Source organism: Podarcis filfolensis (genome assembly GCF_964270895.1).
Source record: "Podarcis filfolensis genome assembly, chromosome: 1".
Taxonomy (NCBI): Eukaryota; Metazoa; Chordata; class Lepidosauria; order Squamata; family Lacertidae; genus Podarcis; species Podarcis filfolensis.
The window spans coordinates 78,776,769-78,797,427 of record NC_139604.1 but is presented as its reverse complement, the minus strand read 5'-3'; the positions used below and the strand labels follow the sequence as shown (position 1 = coordinate 78,797,427).

The window sequence follows — 20,659 nt, the reverse complement described above, 5'->3', positions numbered from 1 at the left end:
AGAATGCATCAGTTTCGGTTCTCCCAGGTCCCCCCCCCTTTTCCAATCTGAAACTTAGTTCTCCACGTTATACTTTTGTCATACTAAGAAATAATCTGTAATCTCCCATGGAATTGGAAGGAACCAGAAAATATGAGGTGGCTACATCCCAGCCCAACACTGACGACACTTGAGAAAATGGTAGGATGTCAGAAGAGCCACCACTCCTTTTCAGCCACCAGGACATGTTTCTCACCTGCTTCAACCTTACTTTTCAGGGAAATGGACATATCAGGGTCTTAAGTCTACCCAAGAATATGTGAGCGGATCTTGAAAGTTGTAATTAATATTCCAAGGATGATCTATAGATACATTTTTAAAGGTCCTTACAACTTTCCCCTCATGGTTGTTTTGCCTAAAAAATATTTATTTATTTACTATAAAGATTACTGTTCCATCAAAACTTTGTTAAAATTGGCAAGCCGTCATGAGAAAGAAGAGAATCCCCCCCAATGTTGCATACGGAAATAATTGAATAAGAATAACAAGGATACATGTGAATTTGTAAGCAGACATGAAGTGATATAAATGGTTTTTAAGGGTGAAAGACAAAGGGGAGAGGTTTTCTTTGAAAGCTCCATTGGGAAGATGTGATCTCTGAGGGAAAACATCTAAAAATACTCTAGTGCTCCCACTTCCTCAAACTAGGAGGAATTTAATCATAGTTTGTTTATTCCTGGTTCCTAGAATATGTGGGAGTTTCGCCATTCTTTTTTCACTGGAACTGGGATAAGCATCATGCAACAGTTAACAATCTTGTTGTTTAAAGCTATTTTAGATGGTTTCATGCTGTGTGTTTTCCCTTTCTTTTTTGGACTGTAAGGTGGTGAGGAAGCCCATTGAGTTGATCAACTGTGATGGAAGCCCATTGGATTGATCACACACACACACAAACCCCTGTATATTATGCTATGTTGTGCTGCAGATAAGTGTTAAAAAAGCTGAGGCGTAGTTGTGTTGACTTGGGATTTATTCACCCTCAAACAAGGTAAGACTGCCAATAATTTGTGTGCTGTATCTTAGAAACACAGTGCTATGGAAATCAAATAGGGCTGGTCAAGCAATGCTAACAGAACAGGGTGTGAGTAATTTCTGGTTCAAACATACAAACAGAAGTCAGCGCCTTTCCCACAATACTGGCTTAGGTTGGCAAACAAGTGTGTGTGTGTGTGTGTGTGTGTGTGTAAGTAATCAAATGTTCCAGCCTAGTATTTTCATCCACTTTCAAGTCCTGCTTGGCACGAGTGACTTACCAAAGAAACCAGCGTAATTCATACCAGCATAGTTCTTAATTTCCACTCAGATTGTGTGGTTTTTGCATTATAGCTGTTGCATGGAATTTGGTATCCTTGCATGCAGACAACACCCTTTCAGTACTGAGCAGAGGGTTCACTGTTCGGGACACTGTCATAACAGCCTCTTGCCTGCATGCAGGTTAAAGTTGTGCTCCTCCTTTAGCAGTATGCTTCAAAGGCGAATTTATTTCTGTGAATTATGTTGGCTAATATTTCATAAAACAAATCCTTCTTCAAACTAGCCCTTGGAAGGCACGACGATGAAACTTGCCTCCACTTGCCAAAGGGAATATTAGCTGAAGCCTCATATCTGAAGAACTTTTCACTATGATAGCCACAGTCAACACAGCCACCAGCTTATCTGAGCTGTATCTGATGCTTTGAAAAGGTGCCCACAATGAGCTGTTCCTCTTGCTTATAGCTTGAGATTAGACCTAAGGTCAGTTAGCATCTTGATAATGCACATTTCGCAAACAGAAGCTTTGAACACTTAGCAGCCCACAGCGTTACCAACTTAAATGTAACCATACTGATTCATGGATGCTTTTCTATATTATTATTTCTACCCCAGCCGCTCTGGGCGGCTTTCAACAGAACATTAAAAACAGAATAAAACTTCAAACATTAAAAACTTCCCTAAACAGGGCTGCCTCCAGATGTCTTCTAAAAGTCAGATAGGTGTTTATTTCCTTGACATCTGACGGGAGGGCGTTCCACAGATCGGGCACCACCACCGAGAAGGCCCTCTGCCTGGTTCCCTGTAACCTCACTTCTCGTAGTGAGGGAACTGTCAGAAAGCCCTCGGAGCTGGACCACAGTGTCCGGGCTGAACGATGGGGGTGGAGACGCTCCTTCAGGTATACAGGACTGAGGCCGTTTAGGGCTTTAAAGGTCAGCACCAACACTTTGAATTCTAACATATAGGTTGATTGTTTTAGTTAAGCTGGAGGAAGTGCACTTTTTGTGTACTGTATTTGCACTCTGTATTTTAACCTGAATGGATCATAATAAAGTATTGACCGACTGAGAACACAGGAAGCTAACCTACACTGAGTTCATTTAGCTTTTAATGTTTGCTGTTGTTCCCGTATTTTTTTGGAAGCTGCCCAGTGGCTGGGGCAACATAGGCGGATGGGTTGGGTATAATAATAATAATAATAATAATAATAATAATAATAATAATAATAATAGACTGCTCCCATTTCCAATGTCCTTACCTGTGCTACCCCTTGGGGTCATAGTGGACAACTTGATGAAGGAGTTTACTCATCTTTTTTCAAAACTAAAAAGTCCAAGTTGATGCAATTTTTCATCACAAGTTATTCCATCCTCTTGATAATTTGGGCTGCCCTTTTCTGAACCTTTTCCAACTCTACAACATTCTTTTCGAGTTGAGGTAACCAAAACTGTATGCACTATTCCAAATCCATAGACTTGTATAACAGCATTATATTAGCAGTTTTATTTTCATTCCTTTTCCTCATTGATCCCTATCATGCAATTTGTATTTTTTTACAGCTGCCGCACACTGGGCTCTGCTTCAACTGGTTATTCAAAAAGTTCAAAAAGTTTGGTTATTTTATCTTTAACAATACTTTCCACCAGTTTTCCCAGGACAGACATTAAGCTAACCAGCCTGTAATTTCCAGGATTCCCCCCTGTTGCAAATTCAGAGTCGTAAAGTCTTTAAGTGCTTATCAGTCCCTTGTTCAGTGACAAGAAATTAGTCTCAGCCTCCGTGGTAAGAGCAGTCTTTACTGGTCTGTACTATTGCCAATGTGGGATCAAGCTGTGCAGTGTTTTGGCGGAGAAAAAAAATCCTTTGTATATGATTGTGATGCCCTCATGAGAAGAGCAGCAGCTTTAAGGAAGGTTGTTTTATAGACGTCAGGATTCATGGGTAAATTTCAGCATTATTAGAGGGGCAGTAAGTCTGTGATTCTGGGAGGAGAAAGCACATGTATTCAAGAAACTTAGCAGCACCACAACATGGGGCAAAAAGGAAAAATGCCATAAATATTGGGAAGAATTCCATGTTGTGCCATGTTGACAGTTTCACCAGAGCAAGCATTTCAGCTTGACAAACAGAATGATTCCTCTTTTCTCCCTCCATGTATGGTTCTGTGCGTTCTCCTGAACCCCACAGAGCAAATTGTAGGGGCACAAGAGGCACACAGGGGAGGGGGAAAGCCCGGCTGCACAAGCAGAAGTCCTTGTGAGGGCTTTCATTGGTGGGATTCATTAGTTAACTGAATTCTATCAATTATATGTCGGTATGGACATAGCTAGAGAATAATCTTCAGATTTTTGAACAGGTCCAACTTTTGTTCAGAGAGCAACAGAAAGATCACACTACGTGGTCGGGATCTCCTAAAATTTCAGACTTTAGAGGAATATAGCAATAGTGTCAAAGCCACCCCAAATTTAACAGTCACTTTATATTGACATTACAAGTCCAACAACCCTTTGTTTTTTGTTTTTCCCTATTAGATGACTATAGAGTACTGTGAAATGGCATTTGCCCGAAGGAACCAATGAAGGAATATTAACTATACAAAGAAATATTCAACAAAAAACTAAAGCAGCTTTATATGCATTTACTTTTCTTTTCTTTTTAAAAAAGGAAGCATTATATAATTTTCTAGGTAGTAATACAATATTATATACAAACCCCATTGAAAAATAGTAAAGAACTATAAAACAAGTAAAAGCATTTATTATTATTTAATGATCTCAAAATAATGAATGTTTATAAGTATATAGTCTTAATATTTACAGGAATGTATTAGGACAACATTTTAAGATAACTCTTTACAATTTCTTTATTTCCCATCGCTTGTATTCAGCATATAATTCTAAACTGGGCAATCCATCTACAGTACTTATAAAATTACAAGCTGATAGAGCGTGAAATGGAATATACATTTTCTATGGGTGTGTACATTCATCCTGGTTTCTAGTTAAACTAATAGCTCAGGATACATTTTACATGAATGTAGGCTACCTAGAGAGAAAAACAGTAAGATGGAAGTCACAAAGGGATTGATTTTTTGCTCACGAGACGGCACCTCCTGCATTCTGTTCCTGCTGCCTTGTTTCCCTCATATTCATCCCAATCCAACAAGCATAATCTGCACATGCAAATAGGCTTCTGGAATCATGTCCATGCCATGAGTTCAGAGTGACCAGCTCCCATGTAAGTGTGCAAAGGGCTGCAGCCTCCTTCATGTAGATTGCTCTTTTGAATATTGTCCCAGCAACGCAGAAGGAAATATCCATCTGACACCTGCACTCTGTGTGAACTTTGAACAGGTGGTCAATGCTAACAGCTCAAAGGTTGCATACAGATGCACCTGCAAACAGAATCGGGTACAGGTTTCTCCCCTCCGAGGTAAGTTCTGCTGCTTTGATTTTGCTCTTCAAAGAACATGCAGCCTCCAGGTCTAACGCCACACACATTTTCATTCATATTTATCTGCTCATGCCTCTGCTTGGCAGCGTAATTATTTATCTAATAAAGGGCCACATCTTTTTAAGGTGCTAAAAATTGTTCCAAGTAATCATTGGAGTTGACTTCATGATCGACACAGGGGTGTTAGCCAATCAGAGCTGTGCAAATCCAGCTTCTGCTGAAAAAACCCCCAGAAGAGTTTGATCCAGGGGGAAAGATTGTGCATTTGCCAAAAAAACACTTAATGTGCTATCCTGGCTGGCTCATCACTGATATTTTGTGCGTTGGTTTGCATACTAAAAATACTGACCATTGATGGGGAAGGGGTTTGATGGAACTGATTTTCAAACATTCCCTCTCTGTCCAGTAGATCATGAATGGGGAAAACTTGCTCCCCCCCCCCCAGGTTTTGCTGAACTATCATTCTCAATATCCCTGACCATCAGCCATGCTTGCTGGGGCTGATGGGAGTTTAACTCCAGCAACACCTGGAGGGCCAAAGGTTACCCACTCCTGGAGTAGATGATGAACATTTAAAAGCTGAAAGAGCTGGCTACTGGTTTGGTGGAATGTGTAGGTAGGGATCTCTGGATTTGGGATGGCATCCAATGCTAGATAGACCCAATGGAATAAAATCCACAGATTTCAATGCATCTACTCTGGATGTGGCTAATAATGGATATCACTCTTTGCATCTGGCCAGTCCTAGCACAACCTGGGGTGTGTAGTCTAGATCGTGCCTTAACTACATTTTAAAATGTAATAATTGAAGTTTACAGGCCAAGAACAGAGCAGTTCTGGCGATCACACACAAGACTTTCTAGCCCAATAGATAACATTTTCACCTCGATGCCAGATGCTGTGGGTAACTAGTAATATGCAATGAAAATGTAGCACCCAAATGGCACCTGGCGAAACACTCCCATCAGTTTCAAGGGACAGATGGGAATGTCAACTTGCATTCATGTTATACATGCAATGTCCATGAACGGGTAACACCTCTGCATCTCATGTGCATCCTCCCTGCATATCTACATCAAAGCCCATACCTATAGGTTGGCAGCAGGATCCATAGCCAATAAACATGCACAGATGCTTTCCCATGTTGTAAAAAGCTCTTACCGCTGCCAAAGGCCATTGTTGGATCAGGGTAAAAGTGAGAGAAAATTTCTATTGTCTTCTGTGAATCCTGTATCAATAAAGGTAGACAAGGCTGACTACAATGGTAACAGACTTTTAAGCAAGTTTTTTTAGATATAAAAAGGTGACATTCCTGCAATTCAATATATAAGAAGCAATTATAAACAAAAACAAGCCCTTTATTAAAAACAATCTTTGGTTAGATTGGTATTTTAAACATGTTGGACAACATTTTGTTAACTTCCACGTAAAGAGTGTTTCGGACAAATTATACTTAAGAATGAGTTTGCTGCATACTTTGTATAAAAACTAATAAGTACTACAAAACTATGTGATGATTTTGCTTTTATTTTCTATAATTCTGCAACAATGCTCTTTTAATTGAAATATAACACTCTTGGACATTTGGTTTTGCAACAAACCATACAGTAAGTTAATTTGCAATATAATGCCAGGCTTTGGCAGTTGTGGATGAAATTGATTTTTGTTCTCTATTAAAACTAAATTTCATCCTCAACTTACACAGCATAGGACTTTTTTTGGTATATATATGATATGATGCACTGCAGTTCATAACTAGGAAGACTGTTATATGAACATTTCATATTGTATGTAACATGAAGCAAATGTTCTACATTTTGCTTTGTTGTCTTTGCTCAAGATACACGTAGAAGGTGCAGATTAAGAGGGAGCTGGTGCCCTGCCAAGAACACACATAATAAATAAATTTAAAGACTTTTCGTGTATCTGGGGCAAAATTAAGAGGGGGGGGGTCTGCTCAGGGTGCTTGCCCTTTTGATTCTACTTTCATCTTTGTGTCCACCTGCATCACTGGGGTTATCTATCGAGGATGCCATATTTTTGGAGCAATCGTATCCTAAGCACTAGGCCTGACACTAGATATAACCGTGGAGCGGATGGACCTGGCAGGTATGTTCTAGCTCTCGGACTTGTTATCTGGAGCTTCCTCTTGGGTTACTTTCCCTGGAGAGTGACATTGGAAGGAATGTTGTCATGTGCCTTGGCTGCCCAAACCCTGTCACCAGCGCCATTTGTTGCCAAATGTTTGCAAATTGTAGGGAGGGTATGTGATGGTTGCTTAGCAGCCACTAAACAGATTCTCCCATTTCTTTCCTTTTCCATCCCAGGAGATGGAGATATATTGCCAAAAAGTCCCAAATGAGGCTGTTGGGCCCTCAGCCTGTAGGAAGTAGCAAGTGTTACTTGTTGGGGATCAGCAACAGGTTTTTTGTTTTTAAAAATCCCTTTACATTTTGCAGATGGCATACAAAAAGTATACTTGCCAGTCATCGCATTTTCCACAACATAATGCACCTGAAGATTTTTTGTACTCTGGAAAGTGCCGTATAAATGCTAACCATTACTATCAAGTCTGAAGGACGTCCATGTGATCTGCTCCCAGTTGCTGTTATTTGAAAGAGGCATGCACTAAATTTTACACATACATGCCCTTCAGATGTGATGAGAGGCGTGCATATCTTGTACTTGGCTGTCCGTATCCCAGTACAAACTGTAAAGTGACAATTGCAATCGAGGGCTAGCTAGGTGTTCGTAGAAGGATTTCTTTGACTTTGAAGTGTCCAGAACAATTTGTGCATGGTAGACTTGCAAAGGCAACCTGGGCTTATTTCTTTCTGCATGGCACTCGATAGGGTCACAGGGAAAACTGAACACAAAAAGGGGATTTGGCAGGAGATGCAACATGGAAGTATTTATATGCAGATGCCTAGAAGCCTCCGACACAAGATGAGGGAACTGGAGAGCCTGATGTTAAAAAAATAAATAGTAGGCACATCAGAAATATTCTGGAATGGGCAGAATAGGTGGAACATCATCATAATATAAACTTTATAGTAAGATCAGGGAAGAGTGTATTTGGGGTAGTGTTGCTCTGAATGTCGAAAGTGGATATAGAGTCCTAAAAGCTAGAAAAATTAAAAGGACTATTTGCATCCACAGAATCATTGTAAGTGGAAATAATCTGGTCCAAAACACAGCTTAGAACTTGAGTTCTATTATCTCCACTTCACCAAAACGCCAAAGGTAATATTAAGTTGCAGTCCTATATGTACATACCTGGGAAAATTTACTTCCCAGGTAACATGCATAGGATTGCACTGTTGATCTTAAACTTGATTAAAAAAAAAAATCCTCAAGGATTCTCAGGAATAACTCCATACCAGAATCTATACTAGATTTGCAGAGGGACACCCTTGGCCCAGCACATGCTCTGATGGGCTCTTCTTCCCTCAACTCAGCCTGCTATGCACTCTTCCTCATGCATTTCACTTGCTGATTCTCCCTTTCTGCCATTCATTCCTACTCCTTCCACACTCCCTCCCCCTGTCTCTTTTGAGCCGGCAGAAATTACAAGCTGTCACACAAAGAAACAATTGTGTGAAAGAGTACTTTCTTAATATCTCTTCTGAGCATGCTGCTTGTTAATTTCATTGAGTGACCCTGAATATTACGAGGGAGAAATCTCTCTCTCTCCCCCCTCGTGCCAGTCATAATTGTATAAGATATCCCAATTTAGTAAAAAAACAACAAAAAACAAAGCCTCAAATGTTCATAGAGAAGATGCTCCAACCCTTTGATAAGAGCAAGAGAACTGAAAGCAGCAAAGAAGCTGGAAAGTGGCAGAGAACAATATTTAGATACCTTTGTCAGGGAACTGGGCAGCTGAGTCATCATAACTGCTGAACTGAAGGATGCTTTGAGTTACAATGCTCTGGTCAGTGAAATGATAGGGGGCTGTGGTATCTGGAAGTATGAGATGTAATCAAAGATGGGATGTCCAGCTACACTGAGCAGGATGACCTGTGAACGTAATTGCTTGGGGAATAAGTTTGTTTAACATATTCCTTCAGCAACTAGGTTCCTAGGTTTGTGGAGGGCAGTGCAATTTGCTAGCAGCTGTGTGTGTGCTCTTTAATTCAGGGCACTTTTGAAAAAAGGCCCCTCAGTGCTTGGGGAAATTGTGCTGTTGCTAATATTCTTTCTTGTCCTCTGGACCCCCTCTGGAATGTGCACTTAGACACTCTGGATTACTAAACATAAATGCCCTTTTCACAAATCCTTCATCTTTCACATCGGAAGGAATGAAAGATATTCAAACAAACTGCTCTCAGTAGTGCTGGGCTGATGGCCCCACCATTTTGTTCACTGGCGTGAGTGAAGTGATGAATTGGGTTCTACCCAAGGCGTGAGCCCCAGATGAGAAACAAAATCTTCTTGCCACTGCTTTTGCTTAAGAGAAAATATTGCATGTTCAGCATAGAGCCCAGGAAACACAACAGGATTTCTGCTTGCAAAAAGGCCAGCAGATTGAAGCACAGTTTTTCTTCCTCTGTCTTGCAAGGAAGAACTCCACAGGATGCTCTTTATTTGCTTTGCAAACTGTAAAGCTCCCATACAGCTTATCAGGAATGGGGAGCCTCTAGTTATTCAAAACCCTCAGCCATTTTTCAATAAATAAGCTAAAGTAAAATTCCCAAGAGAATAGCCTACCTGTTCTATTTTCTTAAAATATAAAAACAGTGATAGTTATAAGCTAACCATGAAATATAGATATATGTAAAAAAAAATATCCCTGCATTGCTTTTTGTGCAAATAAAACCCCCAAAAGATCCTTGTCAGAAACAGAATATGGTCCTCCATTTTTGTAAGAACGTAATTTCTTACATAGATATAAGCAAAATGGTTGCATATGCTTAAACATGCACCAGGCTGTTAAAGAATCAAGTCCTATCCTTTAAATAATGGCTTGCTTATGAGTGGAATGCCCCGGAATAAAACCACTTCCTCTTCTACACTTCAACATGGCATGAATGAATGGAAGACGCACTCCCTCTATGGCTCATTGACGATCTGGGGCTATGGTTGTTACAGTTTTCACCTTTCCTTTTCTCCTTGCCCCCCCAGTTTTCTAGCAGCTGCAGCTTTCCCTGTTCTTCTTTCATGAAGACTTCCACCATCAGAACTTTCTCCTTATGAATTTGCTGACTGATGTCCTTGGGAATGTCTGGGATAATCCAGTCCACAAAGTCACTCATAAACATGACCAAGTTCTGAAAAATAAGAATTTCAGAGCCAATATTAGCAGACAAAACTAAGCACTTTGAAGTCCCAATTATTACAACGGAGAGCTCAGTATTTGCAAAAATTTGTCCCATGGAAGTCTGCGGAACATAAAAATTGCTTAACTTTGACTAGATTGTGTCCTAAATCATGTTCCTAAACAAGCCTGCTTGGAAGCAACCTTGATTGAAATCAATGGGAATTACTTCTACAATTATGGGATGCGGGTGGCGCTGTGGGTTAAACCACAGAGCCTAGGACTTGCTGATCAGAAGGTCGGTGGTTCGAATCCCCGCCACGGGGTGAGCTCCCGTTGCTCAGTCCCTGCTCCTGCTAACCTAGCAGTTTGAAAGCACGTCAAAGTGCAAGTAGATAAATAGGTACAGCTCTGGCGGGAAAGTAAACAGCGTTTCCGTGCGCTGCTCTGGTTCACCAGAAGCGGCTTAGTCATGCTGGCCACATGACCCGGAAGCTGTACGCCAGCTCCCTCGGCCAATAAAGCGAGATGAGTGCCGCAACCCCAGAGTCGGTCATGACTGGACCTAATGGTCAGAGGGTCCCTTTACCTTTACCTTACTTCTACAATTAGGACTGATATGCTAGACATATATTTTTTATTTAGAAACCAGAGTTATGTAAAATTACTGTACAGTTTACAACTCTCTGGCATACATGGCCACAGATATTTAAGGCCCACTCCCAAACAAAACCAGCCTGTCATGAATAAATTTCCCCAATGTCTGACTGCATGCAACTCTCCTTTTCTAAATGTCACTTTTTATACATGAAAATTAAGAAAAAGTAAAAAGTCTGTTTTGTGACACATTAAGGACACACACAGTTTTCCTCCCTGGCTTCTCTGGTCACATGGCCAACATGTGCCTGATCTAATACATCTGTAGCAGAAGACACATGTAACACTCTTCATATGTTACAACACATGTACCTTTTCTTTCTTAGAAATGAATTTCCTGGTGGGAAGTGGTAATACTTAGGCCCTCAACTCATAGAGAGTCAAATATTGGTTCAGAGAATTTATTTATTTACTTTATTTTTATCCCATCCTCCCCCATCCCACCAAAAGGAGCCCAGGGCAGCCACCCAATACCCACAAATAAAACAACATAATTCAAACACTACTGAAGTCAAAACTATCAAAGCGCATTTCAAACAATACACAATTCTAGCTGCTAAATGTACCACCCTTTCAAGTACAAAATGCCTGGCCAACAAAAATGTTTTAAAATGATGGCAATGTATGTGACAATCATCTTTCATCGGGGGGCGGGCGGGGGGATTTGATAGTAGGGGTGCTGCCAAAGGGCAAGGTCATGCTGTGGGCTACCGCCCACCCCCAAATCTATCTCCATTGGCGGCACTACAAGCAAGGCCTCAACCATTGATCTTAAGACCTTGTCTGGTTGGTATTGGAGGAAGTGGTCTTTTACGTACTTAGACTCTGAGCTATTAAGGGCTTTGTGATTACCAACACGTTGAATTGGAACTGGTGGCTTTACAGGAAGCCAAGGCAATGCTAGGACAGGTGACACATGACCCAGTCTGGCAGTCACAGACTTCATTACCATCTTCCAGGGAAGTCCCATGTGGAGCACTTGACCTAGTACAAACAGGTCACCAGAGCATGGGTTACTGGCACCAGGCTATCCTGGTTCATGAACAGTTGTTGCTGGCACAACAGTCAAAATTGGGCATAAGCTGCTCCAGATGTCATCTAGCTATACAGCGACTCCTTGTATCAATGAGTACTCTTGGAGTACTAACAGGGTTTGATTCTCCCCATTTCTCTCCTGATAAACATGACTAAGGCTATTTTGGTGACAAAACCAGACCTGGAGCCAGAGTAAAATGGCTCCAGATAATATTGTTATCAATATGTGGGTGCTAAATGCTTGGGTTTAATAAATGTTAGGATTTAATTAGAACTGGATGTGAAAATGGCATGTCAGACCCTTATGTCTAAGATACGTGGATTGGGTTATATTATATTAACAAAGTATTCTCTTTTCCAAGCTCTGTCTGTTAATACAGAGCCACCTTAAATAATTTTGGGATATACTTTACCTGAAACACTATTACAAACGCTAGTCTTGCTGCTAGCACAGCCCAGAAATCCTTTGCAATATCATATTTAGTTTCAGACCACGGGGGATCTCGGTAATCTTTGTATCTGAAAAGCAGAACTGAGAGTCAGTATGTTTAAGATGGGGATCTTGACTGAATATACACAATATGGCTCTTGCAAAAAGCATGAAACTTTGCCAAAGTTTTGTTGCTTTGTTGTACCCTTATCATATCCACCTGTTGGTGTTGCTTAATATTTCAGTTGTAGCCTTCTTAGAGATGCTGAGAAAAAATGTGTGCATGTATGTTTTGCATACGTATGTGTGTGTGTGAGTGTGAGTGAGAGAGAGAGAGCGAGAGAGAGAGAGCGCATTGACATTTCTTGAACAGAAAGGGCTTATTCCATGCAAGCCTCAAAATACATGTTATTATCACCAGTTATCTATGTAATAGTCCGGGTTGATTTGTGAGAAAACCAATCACAATCGGATCCTTCAAAAAGAGAATTTTGAGCGATTTCTAAAACTAAAAGTAGGCTGATGCCTATTAAGTGATGTTATCATGTTGGTAATAGACCTAACTTTGCCATTAGCCCCTCCCCTGCATATTCCATCTACTGTAAGTGCAAATTAGGGTAGGGGGAAAGGATGCAGGTTGGCGGGGAGGTGAAGAAATGAGATGGAGCCCTTATCACCCGAAGTCCTATGAGACTTGCAATAGGAAAGTAGGCAGAGACCCTTTTGGACCCATTCCTGCCTTCTTCATCCACCAGTTGGGGAAGGCATAGAGTGCTGCCTCATTGGACGGACTGAAGCAAAATACGTAATAACACAAATAAACTGTCTCCCATTTTAAAATAGGAAGAGCTGGCTCCAAATGGAAATCTTATCCAGCAAAAGATTTGCTGTGGGGCAGAAGGGTTAACACGACTTTTCAAAATGATTGGGTTGGAGGCCAGGGAGAAGCTTCCTAGGAATTTTAATACAGTATATTGACCGGGAGTTGTGCAGTATATTGGAAGGTGTTCTCAGCCCTCCTATGTCATGAGCATGGAGGTACAATGAAGCCTTGAGGCACAGAAGTGCAGATTTTTGCACTCTAGATTTTCTGGACTCCAACTCCCACCATTCTTAGCTAGCACAGCCAATGGTCTCGGATGTTGGGAGTCCAGCAGCATCTCAAGGAACATAGGCTCCCCACCCCCATCCTAGGAGATGAGTGACACCAGAGATAGCAGGGTGTGTGGGGTGGAAGATATATTTTGGTGAAGGGAAGGAAGGGGTGCTAGCTTTGGTAGCCCTGAGTGGCTTGCACGTAATCCTGGAGAGATTATGCGGGATGCTTACGGCAGGAGATTACATTTGGGTTTGGGACCTAATGAAAAGGAGCGCTGCGGCTTAGAAGTTCAGATTGGCACAGGGAATGGGCGAAGCTTAAGTGGTCATGAGTTTGTTCTAGCACAGGTGGAGCTGACCATTATATTTTCAACAATGCATGTTACTGGGATAACTAACAAGACAGAACAGCCTAGTCTCTGGCTTAGATCTTCAGATTCCAGTCTTTGGACCAGAGGCAAAAAGCATATCCAACAATAATAGGATTATGGATATATGTTCTGAGATTGACCGGGCCTGTTCAGTGGTATTAAAGCATTGACCATGCAAGCTAACAAGATTTCTGGGTGTTCTTTGATTACAGGACTAGATGCTGCAGTAGTAAGTAGAGCCTCGAGTAGCTGAGCTGTACTGTGTATTTGAAAGGTTGAGCAATAAAACAGTCATAAAGACAAAGGGGAGTAAGCAGCAGCCATAGCTTTTCATGCAAAGGCTGTGGGAAAGTGGGTCCTCACACAGGCCTCTGGGTTTGGGTGTTAGACAAATGGAGGAGTCCTGTGGATAACGACTAGTTCTGGTATGTGTCCCCTAACAGGCTGGGGTTGTTAGTGTGGACACTACTAACTAGAAATGCTTCACAGTGAAGGGGGTAGATTTAGACGGCTTTGTTATTCTTCCTTGGGTGGCAGTGCAACGGGAGGAAATGAGATCACATCGAGGCCTCAGGGGCACTCTTATGGGCCATAGCTTTGGGGGGAGCTGGAGAAGCTCTGAAGTCGACAGTTTTCAAGCTTCGAGAAAGGTGTCAAGGAAAGGAAATGGTATGGCTCAGACCATGACAACTGAGACGAGATAGTGGATATACACAGAAGGAAGATTTGTATGCAGATGGAAGGTGGTAGCCACAAATCCATGTTCAAATCCATACAACCTAAATACATGGAAACTTAATTATGAGTCCTTCTGAGATGCATGAATGGGTCAACATCCCAGGGAAAAATCTCTTTTAAGGAAATAACAGTATGTACCTGCATATTTGGACTGGGTAGCCAAGCTCCATAGCGTCATTTGGAGCTGTTCCATCTTGAAAATCGCTGACATTAAAATAGGATAGCGTATGGTTCACGAAGCCATGCATGGTGCCACTTTCACTGTACATATACAGGTACACGAGGCGTGGAATGAAGTCAGATGTGAATGAGATCACAAATGCCTAAGCCATAAGAGTAAACAATGAGCGCAATATTCAGGCAATGCTTGACTGATTTCATAACCAAACTCAACTGTCTCCTCCCCCAGTTGGGCTTATGAGCAGATGGATTGCTATAAATCAGGCTGGTTTCTGGCCATAATCCGCAGATTAATGATTTTCTTCACTCCATAGAAGTTTTGATATTCGAACTCTAGAACTGCAGCAAATTGAGAATGAGCAATTGAGGTTGGCTGAGGACATAACATCATGTGGACAATAAAAAACAGGTCCTTCATTGTTTTCTAATTTCAATATGGTTCTGCTTTCAGTATAAGTGCAACATTTGCAGTGTTCTGCTCTCTCTGGTTCTATATCCACTTATTTATTTATTTATTTATTACTAAGGCATTAAGGGGCGTGTGTGTAAGAATCCCCTCTTGCTTTTGTTGTTGTGTGCAGCGAGCCATTTGAACCACTTTGCATTGATGTGGTCTGAAAGTAATAGCAGTTTGGGTCAGCCTAGGCAGATGCTACAAATCAAGGGCACTCAAATTTATTATAATCTTGTCAAACAATAATGAATGTCCATACCACAAAGGGGATGACACACAGTAGTTGTTTAAAAAAACCAGAAAACACTCCATCCAGGAAGACTCAAACGTTCAAAAACGTACCAAAATTTTTGGTCCTTTATAATATTAATAAATCTTATATAATTAGATTTGCTGGTGTGAGCACAAGAGGGACCACCAGCAAATTGGGGGGGGGAAGCATTTGGGGAACATATAGTAATTTGCTTGGGGCCCAAATGATCCTTTTCCAAAGGATTCTTATAAAGCAGGAGTGGGGAACATGTGGTCCTCCAGATGTTCTTGGGACATCTGGAGGACAAAAGCCACGCAACACCTGGAGGACCACAGGTTCCCCATTTTTCTCGCAAGGGAATATTGCTGTTTTCTCCTGGCTTTCTCCACCAGTGGCTTCCGAATCCAATGTACCGATTCCACACTCAGACCCATTTGGAAGCTTAATAACCGACACATATTGCATTAAGGAAAAGGACAAAGAATGTCGTGCTTAACAAGCTTGGAAGCAAAAAGTCAAGAATGAATGTGGACACACAGAGGTGAGCATCAACCGACACAGCTTCTGACTGAGCACAACTGGGAGGCAGTGCAAGAGTAGCAGAAGCGGGGAGACTTTCTTGCCAATTTCTATTCCACACTTTCACATATTTTTCCATCACTGGATGAGCATTTTACACACATGGCTACAGGGATGGGCCACATCTGAAGGGGAAAAGGGAAGGAGGTAAGGGCCTCACATAAAGATGACTCCTTGAAGGACCAGAAAGACAGAGGAAGCAGGCACCCAGAGAGAAAAGGGTGGGCAAAGCCAGCTGGAAATAGAAGTTGAGCATGGCACATGCTTTCGCTTCAGCACATCTTTATGGCTGCCTTCCCAAATATATTCCTAACTATTTGGTGGACATCCCGCTAGTAAAGGTAAAGGGACCCCTGACCATTAGGTCCAGTCGTGGCTGACTCTGGGGTTGCGGTGCTCATCTCGCTTTATTGGCCAAGGGAGCTGGCATACAGCTTCCAGGTCATGTGGCCAGCATGACTAAGCCGCTTCTGGAGAACCAGAGCAGCGCACAGAAACGCCATTTACCTTCCCACCGGAGCGGTACCTGTTTATCTACTTGCACTCTGACGTGCTTTTGAACTGCTAGGTTGGCAGAAGCAGGGACCGAGCAGCGGGAGCTCACCCCGTCACGGGGATTTGAACCGCCAACCTTTTGATCAGCAAGTCCTAGGCTCTGTGGTTTAACCCACAGCACCACCCGCGTCCTGGACATCCTGCTAGTATGTTATTAAATCATTGTTTGGTGATCTCTTAAGTTTTTTTTACATTGCAGTGTTTTCCTCTACTCCAACTACAACAAATGCCAGCTGAATTATGTGAGCTTCGAAAGACGGGATGCCCTTTAAAGCGCGGCAAAGAACTGAAGACAAACCAGCTCTATAAATAAACGATCACTGTGTTACACAAAAACATCCATTTTAACAGGGCTATTAGATGCATCAAGATAAAACGGACTGGCCCACTGGGCCACATGGCTTTTTCTAAACATGAAAAGCCTAATGATTGTAATTAGTTTTGTTGAGATGTTTTAAAAGAAGTATGACATATAATACAGAACATACAACCTAGGTCAGTTATGTTTTAAACAACTCTCCCCCCTGCCCCTTTTAACAGCTATTGCAGGAATCAGCAATTTTTTTTAGCCGCAGGCAGGTCCACTGTCCCTCACACCTTGTGGCGGGCCGGAGAAGCAGCACCGGGGGGGGGGAGCTGGAAGAAGAGGCAAGGGGGGCCAGTAGTCCTCCAGTAGTCCTCCTCCCCACCCCCCCACCTTCCCTGGGGCTGCCACCGCCACCACTGCTTCTCATGGGTAGGCAGAGCAAGCTCGTCTGCTCCACTCTCTGGCCCACAAGAGCACCAGGGTGGCGGCAGTGGTGGAGGGAAGATGAGCGGTGCAAAAGGACTGGCTCCGGAGAGGGGCTGCTTAAAATGGCGTTCAGGCAGCCCTCTTCCTCCTCTAGGCAGGGCGGAAGAAGCCAGGAGAAGGGAGGGAGGAGGCGCTGCCGGGTGTGTGTGAGGGTGTGTGTGTGGGGAAATGGAATGGTGCAGAAAAAAAATTGGCGCAGGCCGAACAAACAGAATCCTCATGCCGATCCACGGACAGTCCACAGGCCAGATCCTGAAGGCAATTACCCCTGATCTGGCCTGCGGGCCTTAGTTTGCTGACCCCTGAGCTATTGCCTTTAAGAAGCAGGTGTTAGACATGAGATGAAGAGAGTCACTGTCGGACAACTGGTTGTTGCAGGTATCTGGAATGAGAGCTGCACTCACCTGGTAGGATAGGAATGGAAAGAAGTTTTGTCAGATTTGGTACAGGATCTAAGAAGTTTGTGAGGGGAGGCAGTCTCAGGTAGCAGGCAGTCTTTTGAGTGACACCGCCTACCTATGTGGTTGCTTATATGCTTCTGTAAGGCCTATTCACATTTGCAATGTACAACTGTACATTTGTAAAAAGTGCAAATAGAATACTGCAACAAGATGAGCTCACTGTCTTTTGCAAAGGAAACTGAAACTCTGCCCTGTGCCTGGGAAAGGGGAGTATGAAACAAGATACAGAACAATACATGTCTATAATGTTAACATTTCCAAGTAACTGAAAGGAAATTAAGAATCGGCGTGATCAATCACTATTTGCAAAGAATTACTTACATTTATGATCACAGCAAGTTTTCCTACACCTCTGAGGATATTATACCATATTCCTGGAGGGAAAAGACAAGCAGAAGGTTAAAAGACTTTAAAATGGCTACCCATAAGAATGGATAACTATAAATAACATCACTGTACAAGTTCAAGGTGCTGGTTTTTATCTCCATGGCCTAAACAGCCTGGGGCTCAAGTACTCTAAATACTATCTTCTTCCATATGTATTATCTCATACACTCTGCTCCATATGTGAGATCCTGCTTCAATCTCCTAATTGTTGTTCTTATTGCTATTTAGTTTAGTGATGGAGTTGTCCATTTGTTTACACTTTGTCCATTTGTGTGTTTGTGCGTGTGTGTGTATATAGATAGATAATTTTCCGCATATAGATATTTTTCTATTATTTTATTTACTTGATCCCTGCTCTGGGATTGAAATGTTGACTAAGTATCATCTTCACTACCAGTGTCATCATCTCATCACCTTATGCAGTTAGCAGACCTGAATTTCCCTAGTAGAATAAAGGAGGATTGAAATTTAAAACACAAAACTAAAATAAGAGTCCTGCCTCATCCATCACATATGGCAAAGTGACATAAATAAGGAATAATATCAACTAGTTACTGTGCTGTTAGTGAACTGCTTACCTATATCTTTTGCTCTTACTGCAACTGGCCTTCTAAGCTCAGTAACAAACTTCTTTGCATCCAGACGTATTTCAATGATGTTGTTCAGGAGCGCAAACAAGGGAGCCAGTGGGAAAGATGCAACAAACAGGGTTACAAACCCAAACTGGATGACTGAAAATTAAAAAGAAAACACACTGTAGTTTGCACATTATGCTGTTCTAGATGGAATGTATTTTTGGAAACAGCTCCCCACAAACAGCCAGTGCTAACTACTGAAACCACAATACTCTCAGATCATATGCATATGAATGTAGGTAGGTGCTGACCCTGTAATGTGTCACTTTGAGATATCAAGAACATGGGAGAATTTGCAATTCCAAGTAGAAGAAGGAATGACTGCTCAACTCTTAGAAAGAGACTCTCCAACATTTTTCTTACATATTCCATCTTATGCTAACAAATCATATCCAAAACAGTTTATAAATAAACAATCCTGCCCTTGAGACTCAGTCTTTTTATTTAAAAAACACATTACCTACTCAGTGGCGTAGCGTGGGTTGTCAGCACCCGGGGCAAGGCAAGTAATTTGCGCCCCCTAACCCGTGGATTTGCGCCCCCTAACCCATGGATTTGCCCTAACCCCAGATGTTGCGCCCGGTGCGGCCCGCCCCCCCTGCACCCCCCACGCTACGCCACTGCACCTACTAAAACTGACCATGACCATTACTCATCTATCACTGATTAAGGGTGCGATTCTATGCTCACTTACTCTTTGTATAGGGTAGCACTGTAAGCTATTAAAAAACTGAAACCCTAGTTTAAACACTTGAAATCTCACTCACTCATTTCCATGTATTCTGGAGTAAGACCAGCAAAAGGTTCCAGATTATAGTCTACTTCATAGCGTTGTTTTTTCTTCAAATATTCCTCGTGGTCTCCAGGACGCCGTCGTTTCGATTTCAAGTATCTTATGAATTTTTTCATTTTTCTAAGACGAAACATTAAAAACAACTCTTTGAAAAGTTTCAGTAGTTTTGTAAGAGCAAAAGACCAAAAAAACCAACCAAACAAAAATCGTGAATTTGCTGATTATGAAATTAGTTATATGGGGACTGTGGAGGGGAACGAAAGGGTCCCTCAGATGTGCACAAGACTTTCCATGAGTGCCTTCTGAGGCTTCTGTGCTTCATCTCCCAGTCTACAGTTGCAACAAGGGCTCTTCCTGAAGTTTATTTGACTTTCAGAGATGCCTTGTCTGAGAGGCACACTGGAAGGGTAGGCCTCAGAAGCCTTACTGTAAGTAGGGCTACTCCTTGGATTCAGTCTAAATATTTGCAAGGCATATGAAAAAGTAAATGGGATGAGGTCAATACACTTTCTCACACTAGTCCCTAAGGGTGGCAAAGATTGGTATTATTAATAGGCTATTTTGTAAGAACTAAGCCTTCATTTCTTTCAGTATTTAGGATTATTTTCAGCTTCTGCTATTACCTGTTAACAAACAAATTTAATTTAATTTGTTTTCACTGTAGATTCAGAATTCTTTTTTTATTGTCCAAGTTCTGTTGTATACCACTCTAGGAACCATACGATTGAAAAGCAAAATAATAAATATAGAAAATTGTATAATAAAGCAAATTCATGTTATTTTATAGTACAGTGGTGCCTCGCAAGACGAAAAGAATCCGTTCCGCGACTCTCTTCGTCTTGCGGTTTTTTCGTCTTGCGAAGCAAGCCCATTAGCGGCTTAGCGGATTAGCGCTATTAGCGGCTTAGCGGATCAGCTGTTAAGCGGCTTAGCAGCTTAGCGGATCAGCTGTTAAGCGGCTTAGCGGATCAGCTGATAAGCGGCTTAGCGGCTTGGGGAAAAGGGGGGAAAAAGGGAAAAAAAACCCGCAGGAACTCGCAAGACATTTTCGTCTTGCGAAGCAAGCCCATAGGAAATTTGTTTTGCGAAGCACCTCCAAAACGGAAAACCCTTTCGTCTAGCGGCTTTTCCGTCTTGCGAGGCATTCGTCTTGCGGGGCACCACTGTATGTAGCATAGCTGTCTTCTTGCCTTCTGCCTTTCAGACAAACAAAAAAACAACATAGCATTTCTGCTTT

The 20,659-nt window shown here is 42.0% G+C and overlaps 1 protein-coding gene across 5 annotated transcripts in view; it reads right to left on the bottom strand.

The window, feature by feature from the left end:
- Positions 1-4,028: 4,028 nt before the first annotated feature.
- The window catches only part of ANO1 (anoctamin 1), a 139,034-nt gene continuing 122,403 nt past the window's right edge, over positions 4,029-20,659 (bottom strand). For all 5 annotated transcript variants that reach the window (XM_083601779.1, XM_083601778.1, XM_083601781.1 and 2 more), the window contains 6 exons: positions 19,397-19,542; positions 18,573-18,725; positions 17,929-17,981; positions 14,471-14,655; positions 12,109-12,214; positions 4,029-10,016 (listed from right to left, as the gene is read on the bottom strand). In XM_083601779.1, the coding sequence (XP_083457905.1) occupies positions 9,756-10,016; positions 12,109-12,214; positions 14,471-14,655; positions 17,929-17,981; positions 18,573-18,725; positions 19,397-19,542 (904 nt within the window). In that variant the 3' untranslated portion in view covers positions 4,029-9,755. The remainder of the gene's footprint in view (positions 10,017-12,108; positions 12,215-14,470; positions 14,656-17,928; positions 17,982-18,572; positions 18,726-19,396; positions 19,543-20,659) is intronic.